This window comes from Antennarius striatus, chromosome 2 (assembly GCF_040054535.1).
Source record: "Antennarius striatus isolate MH-2024 chromosome 2, ASM4005453v1, whole genome shotgun sequence".
NCBI classification, from domain to species: domain Eukaryota; kingdom Metazoa; phylum Chordata; class Actinopteri; order Lophiiformes; family Antennariidae; genus Antennarius; species Antennarius striatus.
Window position 1 is genome coordinate 28,739,640 of NC_090777.1, and position 8,139 is coordinate 28,747,778.

Sequence of the window (8,139 nt, forward strand, 5' to 3'; positions counted from 1 at the left end):
CACCCTCCTTCACACCTATGATCCCTTTTAACTCAGCTATGCGCATGTTTTTGGAACCACCAGACACGTGGAGAACATGCAAACTCCTCACAGTGAGGCCCTCAGTGGGGTTTGAACCCCAGACCTCCTGGCTGTGAGGCGACAGCGTTACCGCTGCGCCGCCGTGCTGCTGTGATGAGAGGACGAGGACGACCTCAAGAACAATTCACGCTTCACACAAAACCTTTTTACTGCCTGCACTGTTTAACTGGACCAACTTCTGCTTGATTTGAAAATGTTTGAACCTTCTTCTTGGTTCTGACCCGTAGATTTAACCCACGACTTTCCAGAAAAGTGAAGATGAGCTTGATACCGATGGGAGAGAACAAATATATCCCTCAGAACTATTTTGAGATGGAGGCTGAGTGTATTTTCCCCTGAATCTTTCCACCATGAGGATAAATGTTGTCTTCTGGATCCTAGTGCGTTATTGATAGATGAACACCAGAGGGCGCTGTTCCACCTTGATGCAGGTTGCACTGTGGGCCTAATCTTCATCTTCAGTGCCACATTGATGAGCGACATGATCTTGGGATGCTGAAGGGTGTTTTTGGGGTGTATCGTTTATTGACCTTTACAGGAATGTGAAGATACAAGCGAGGATTGAGCTGGAAGAACGCTCAGTGGACGCAAAGCAGCTTCATCTTTACAGGGCAGGTCTTCACATAAAGGTCACACATGACTGAGTTGTGAGTGGTTTCTTGAGTCTAAAAAGACATAAAGGAATAGCAATAATACCTTAATTAAATTTAACCCAAGTCAAAACTCGATGGTTTAACCAACCCACCCCAATAAAAAAGGCATTAATCTAATGAAGGTTTTAAAAGTCACAAGTAATTTTTTAAAATTTAAACTGAGTGTAAAATCCTCCAACTCCTCCTTACCTGCATGCCTGCCTTTGAAATATATGTGAATTATTCTTCTGTATTATTCTGCATTCACATGTGTGAGACACATCCTGGTTTCCAGGACTTTCGTCTGGACTAAAAGTGGAGAACTGTCTGAAGTTCCCATCACTGCCAGTTTGACTAAAATGTACCATAAAGATCATTACAGAGCATCATTGACACTATAAGAGATTATATATATATATAGTGTGTGTGTGTGTGTATACTGTATTTCATGGCAAGCTTTTTTTAATAGCAGTAATAAAACTATCTTTCATCACAGTTCATTGTTGCCTTTTTAGTGGACAAGTGTGACAAATAACAAAAGAAGCACAATTACCACACGATACAATAAAACTCGTCGGAGACGGCAGCTGAACGCCGGACGGATAAAGACAACAGAGGAAGCTGCAGAAAAATGTTGCTATGAGCAACAGTATTAAACTCAAAGCTGGGGGCTTGTCAGATCTCATAATATCCCGCTCCATTTTATTCTCCAATCCTCCCCCAGAGATGCTGCTTCTGGCACGCCGTTTTTCAGTTCATGATGTTTTAAAGCACATGCTTTTTTTTTTTTTTTTTTACTAATGAAGTATAATTGTTTGATTAATGAGGCAGTCGTTGTGCAACGCAAAGACCACAATCCTGTCTGATATGGCCACCATCCAGTTGCTTCAGTCTGCCTTGGAATCACAGAACGGGGGCCTGCATTTATCTCCAGCGTGGAGGCATGATGCACAGCCTGTTGTCTGCTATGTGGCAGTCCACATTAATTTAGTCTTTTTTAGTAAGCTAACCGCCTCCCGCTTTAAGAAAAGGTCAACGGTATAATATAGCGGTTGGTGGACTGTTCCAGCACTAAACCTGTATGTGTCTCTCTGGCATTTATTCCAGGTAAAGAGTCCAACTGGAATGAAATGATGAGGTTTTGTCAGTTTGGCAACAATCAGGCCTCAAATGAGTCTGAATGCAGTGGGGGGCGTAGCGGCTTCCCAAAGATGTGAATAAATCTGTCACAGCTGGATGCCTCCACTTCAACCTGACAACTGTTTCGACGCTTCAGTAATAGACCCTGTTGACAGAAAAAGCTGCCTTCAACCTGGCGAATGCAATTCAGCTCCGCGCTATTCAGAGTGAAACTCTCCTTTCACAGTAATTAGATTCTCCAATAAAATTATTCTGCATCCCTCCGAGCTCGGCCAAACTGGGGGAAAACAATTAAACTGGAAATAGAAGTACATACTTTAATCAAAGCCTGATGGAGTGTGTTGCTTTAGGAGAAGGCCATTCCTTTTTAAAGCATCAAGGGGTCCTTCATTTATGTCTGGCTAATTTGTTAGTGTGTGTTCAGAATTCAAAAAAGAATTTACAGATAGACAAACAACCATGCATCTCTCTGTGAAGCTGGAAAAATTCTCGCATTCATTTGTAATTACCTGCACTGATCAGTCTATTCACGCGTGAATGCTGGAGCAAAAAGGAAACAAAGAGCATTAATTCATTTCAGCAAACTAAATTTCCCTCTTTCTCCTCATGTTTAAACGTTTAGGAATGTGTGACAATTCAATGGAGTGCTTTTAACACCCTTTTATTTTTTTAAGAATGCGCCGCCGAAGCCTCCCATTATCAGTGAAGTACTTGCTGTCACAAGGTGAAAATAAAACGCTGGATACCAAATGGCAGAGAGATATGATCTCGACTCATTCTTCCTCCGACACACCGCTTACGCGCCGAGGTCGACCCAATAAATCAGTGGTGTGCTTACATAATCATTGTCACCAGTGGACCCTCTTGTAATATTAGAATGCCCTATAATAAACCCTTACATCATGTCCTCTCTGTGGTAACTTGTCTGCTAATCATATACGAAACAATAAATCCCAACTCATCTGTGTGTCGGAGAGCAGAATCAGATTAGAGGGATTTAAAAGAAGTGAAATTGACAATGCACCCAGTTTGTTTTTTTAGTTTAGTTTTTTTTATCCTTATCTGACAAAAGCTAACCTCAGCTCATCAGACCATGTAAAACCTTTAGCACAGTCTCTTGTTCAACAATGGGTCCTGACAGATTCTGTTACGAGGGGTTACATCATTTGGGAACAGAGCGGCGCGTTGTGCAATTTTTATTTAAGGAACTGAACGTTTCTGACCGTTTTTAAAAGCGTTTAAATTTTTTACTAAACGCATCGAGTCTGTAGCAGCGTGATTAAAACAGAGTGGTGCATCACAATACAGTGGTCTCATTCTGAGAGATTTTTTTGTTCTTAATCCCTGTGAGTTTAATAGTGATGAAAGCGCTGTCAAAGAGCTCTTGTCCCACTTTCGTGCTCTGCTGCTGGTTTGATTATGAACGTCCACTTTTTTTTTTTTGTCAGTGAAATTACGTTCAACTCACACAAGGAACATCAGTCGCTTGAGAAACAGTCAAGTCTTAATGAATTATGTAAAAAAATAATCAAAGTCCCCTCCTCTGACATCCTAGCTCGACAACTTCTCTCTTACATTATACAAAAGGATTACACCTAATCCTATTCCATCTGGAAGCATTTGTTATTCTTCCCCAAGTGCATTGCGATTAAAATAGAAATTCAAAAAACATTATGGAAGCAAAAAAGAATGTGATTCGTTCCTGCCGCTGCTGCTATTTGTTTGTTTCTTTAAGTTTTCCAACATCTTTCATTGGTGCTCTTGTAGAATGTATTTCTATTAGGTGAAACACGTTAGAAGAATCTAAACCATTTTGAATCTGAGCGACGGAATTATTTGTCACTTTAAATTTACATTTTGTGGCTGTGTTTGCCTCACAGTGTTTTAAGCAAAAAAAAAGGCCAACTGCTGTTTGTATTCGAGTTGTTGACACTCCTGATTTCTGCACTTCACTGTTTGTCAGATAAGCCGAGCGTATAGATAGAGAGTCATTGTTCTTTGCTGGCAGATTAATGTAACAGGTTTATGCGAGATATGCATATGTATTGAGGATCGCCGCTGGACACGCTCTGTTTTCTGTTAGATAAGACTGTTAAATATTTGCAGAAGGCCACGGTATCCATACAAAAAAACTAGTTTTGCTTTTCTTGTTGAATCTCAGTTCCCATTTTTATTTGATAGTAGGGGATGGATTTTTGTTTTTTTTAAAGTGACTTTCTAAACCAAAAGGCAGAGCACGTAACCCGGTTCCAAAGCAATTAAATAGTTTATTAGGCCCAGAGGAAACATATTTACAGGTTGCACAATTTTCAAATACATTTTATGACTGATACAACTTTACTTCTGCAGTCTGTTGATAAGGAACTTTTTCTAGGACTTTAAATCCTTTGACAGGTTATGTGAAAAAGCCCCCAAGTTCATTGTCTGGTCCAGTGAGAATATAAGCTCACACAGTTATTAGCTGACTTCCGGTGTTGATATTTCTGCTGTTATTTAGTGGTGTCGGTACTCAGGTTGAAACCTCAGATGACAGATAAGAGATTTCGACATGACACACTTTTGATGTTGTCCCCCAGTTCATTCCAGAACGAGCAGCTTGTTTCCACCCTCCCAAAAAAGAACATCTACACCGTCAACTCTCGGGTAGCTGATCCGCTTCTTCTTCACTTATCGCCGGCTGCATGAACGCTACATGCTTGTTGGTTTGGATTTTGTGCTGGTTTCTACAATAAGGGGAGATTACGGTAGTTAAAGTGCCGGGGTCATAGGTCACAGCAGGGACAATGGGAGGTTTGGGTTGTTTGCAGCATCTGCATCGACACGGCGTCAGGTAGAGGTACATGAGGATGGCGATCATGGACACCAAGCAGCCCAACAAGGTGGTGTAACCCGTGTTGAACGGCTCGAGCGCGGGCAGCAGCACCGTCACGTTCACTTCACGGGTCGCGTTCAGCGACTGCTTCACGTCCAGAGCCGTGCACACGTACAGGCCCGAGTCGTTGACCTTGGCCGCTTGGATCTCCAGGGTACCGTCAGCCAGCAGGCTAATTAGCGTGTCGTTGGTGCCGGTTTGGGTGATGTACCCCTTGCTGGGGGAGAGCCACGTAAATGAGAGTTCTGCACCCCTCAGGGGCGTTTGGCAGTCCAGACTCACTTTATCTCCCGCTGAAACCGATACGCTGGAGAGGAACACGGTCACCGGCTGCGACACCGCCGTCTCCACCGTGCAGTTGAGGAAGAATCGGTTTTGTCGCAGGAATCGGACGGATGAACGTTGATCCCCGGAGATGCTGCAGGTGTGATCGTCCGTGAAGTCCTTGAGCGAGTTGTAAGCCCTCAGACTCCAGTGCCAGAACACGCTGTACATGGAGCAGTCACAGATGAGGGAGTTATTATGGAGGTAGAGGCCTCTCTGCACCAAACCCGGAAGAGCTTTCACGTCCTCCCACGGCAGTCGGGTCAGACGGTTGGAGGAGAGGTCTAACATGGTCAGAAACGGATGGCTGTGGTCCCGGATGGAGAAGAATGGGAATTGTGTGATCTGGTTGAGGCTGAAGTAGGCCTTTTTTAAGCTGCTGAGACCGATCAGCGTGCCGGCCTCCACCTGCGTGATCCTATTATTGAACAAGAGGAGCTCCTGCAGCCGCCACAGCCCCTGGAAGTAGTGCGGCTCCACCACTTGCAGTTTATTGGAAGACAAGTCGAGCAGCCTGAGGCTAGACGCGTTCAGAAACACGCCGTGACCCAGAGATCTCAGCTGGTTGTGGGACACTTTGAGGTTTTCCAGAAACGGCATCTTGTTGAAGATTCCCGGGCCGAGCCAGGACAGATGGTTGTGGCTGACGTCGAGGGTGGCGGAGAAGGCGGGAAGGGACCGAGGCAGCCTGCCCAGACCGCCGGAGCTGCAGCTCACCGTGTCGGACACGCAGAGGCACACGGATGGACAGGCGTGTTCTGATCCACGGATGAGACAGAGCAGCGCCAGGAGGAAACCTGCATCCAGTCCACCGGTCATGTTTCTAAAGACGTTTCTTGGTTCCGCCAGCGGTCCCTGGTCGGACAAGAATCAAATGAGAAATGAGAAAGTATTAACAGCAAATATCCTGCGACCAAATATCATCCAGTCGACACGTAACATGACCACAGGGTGAAATCAATGCACAATATCTGTGGCACAAACTGCAAAATAGTTCACATCTTATGGCGACACCTTTTTTGCCTCCAGACAAATAAAATAGGTTTCTGTTGAATTAAATGACCACACAGGGAAAATTTGAAATATTTTTTTTAATTCTCATATTGATAGATTTATTGCTTTTGAAATGTACCTTAGCTAAAAATCATTGTCTAATTAGTCAGAACTTTTAATCACATTACAAGTTGTTTTTTTTAGAGCGATGAGGACAAAAGGAGATAGCTCACCTTAAATCCACCTTTCCTTGCAGGTAACATCAGACGTGCCGTTAAACATAATCAGAGATATCTTCATGGGTATTTTCTCACTGGTGACTTTTGAGGATGGAAAAATTTGAAAAATCCCCTTCTTTTTTTTTTTTTTTTCCAATTTCAAAACAAGAAAACTAAAAGTAAAAAGCCTAGTGATCACATATAAGACGCCAGCTGTACGACGTGTTTCCTCTTTGGAAGTTTCCTCTCACCAACATCTCCCCGCCACAACGCCGTCGGATCCTTTTATCTCGAAACATCCTGTGTTGTTCAATGAAAAAGGATTTTTCACTCCCAAGTTTCAGATCCGTCCACGTCGTCCTCGTCCCAAATGAGAATCCTGCTCAACAAAAAAAAAAAAAAATCCTGCAGTGCTTTCAGTGAACAGCAAACAGTGCAGAGCTCACTTAATCTCCCACAATCCCCTCCTCCTTCTATGTGTCGTTTAGAGATCAGCCCCATGTCTCCCTCTCTCATCATTAAGTAATGATGCTGGTGGTTTCCTTTCCTACTCTCAGTCCATCTTTCTCCTATATTCCGTCATTCTCAGTATCCCATTAATGTATTATAAACCGATAAATGGACCCCTCATGCTCATCCTTCATCTTTTGCCGTATTGGTTTAACATCCATGTTTAATCTTTTCTTTTCTCTCACCTGAACACTAAATCTTCTCATCATGTCGTTTGTGTTTTAACACTTGCTCTGTTGTACGGTAGACACGCACACATTGTCTCACTTTGACACACAAGTCTTCGTCTCCAAGTGCCTTAATCACTACAGTACATTCCATCCTTTCTCTCTGAGCCCCCACCCCCAGGCATCCCTGCTCCCCATCGGCTCTCGGTTTGAATAGATATATACTGTCTGTGCTGCTCGGTCACGGTGCTCCCTGACAGCTCTGATTTCTGTCACAGTGAATTAGCTCTGCCTTCCAGCAGCCACCTTCTCATTGCTAACCCCCCCACCCCATCCACCATCCACCGCCACCGCCCCTCCCATGAGTGCTTGGGGCTTTGATTGACTCCCACTCACTCACTCACTCACTCACTCACTCACTCACTCACTCACTCACTCAATCCACACAGGCACAATTCCAATTCCACGTGGATTCGGGGCTTCCTGGGTAGGTTCTACTTGTCGGAGTCAAAGCAAAGTCCATCTGAGGAAGGATTCAGCAAACTGAATAGGAATGCAGTGAGTGTCACACTACACCCCCTTTAAAATGTTTTTCCTCAGGTGTTTAAGAACAGGATTGAGGATTTTCACTCTATCTTGCATGCATGCAAGAAATCTGCACTCATACATGTACATTTCGAAAAGGGTTCCTGCAGATGTGAGTGGTTTACATCAGACTCAAAAGTGTTTTCCTGTAAATGTAATTTTGTTTTAAAGAGAAGAAATCTTTCTCCAGAATTTAAAATGTTGCTGATATAACATAAAACTGGTATTAACTTCACTAAAATAAGCTTAACTGTAAAACAGATTAAATAACATCAATAGACTACAATATCCACCCCCATAATGTGATTAAACATATCCTTTTTTGCACACGTGATGCACATTTAACTGCCACATACAAACCCGTGTCACATCGTTTTTAGTTTTCACTTTCCCAGCCTGAGAGGCTCCTGCTATTCTGTAAAAACGGTCCTTTCACCCGTATCTTTGTGTCAACCATCTTTTCCTGGATGTATTTGGTCGGACTTAACGTATGCAAAATAGTTCTGTCAAATGGTCCAGGTTCAGAGCAGACCTCGAGGGTTAAACCTTGACCCTGATGCATCCTGCCCCCGGCAGAAAGCAATTTTCTCTTTACCATCTGCTGCAGAGGATAAAGG

General features: G+C 43.6%; 1 protein-coding gene across 1 annotated transcript; it reads right to left on the reverse strand.

Annotated features, from left to right (window-relative positions):
- Nucleotides 1-4,220: 4,220 nt before the first annotated feature.
- LOC137613690 (amphoterin-induced protein 3) lies at nt 4,221-6,615 on the reverse strand. The gene is made up of 2 exons (XM_068343089.1): nt 6,276-6,615; nt 4,221-5,904 (listed from the first exon to the last, which is right to left on the reverse strand). Exons 1-2 carry the CDS (start codon nt 6,303-6,305, stop codon nt 4,486-4,488), a joined length of 1,449 nt encoding a protein of 482 aa, XP_068199190.1. The 5' UTR covers nt 6,306-6,615; the 3' UTR covers nt 4,221-4,485.
- Between the last annotated feature and the right edge of the window lie 1,524 nt (nt 6,616-8,139).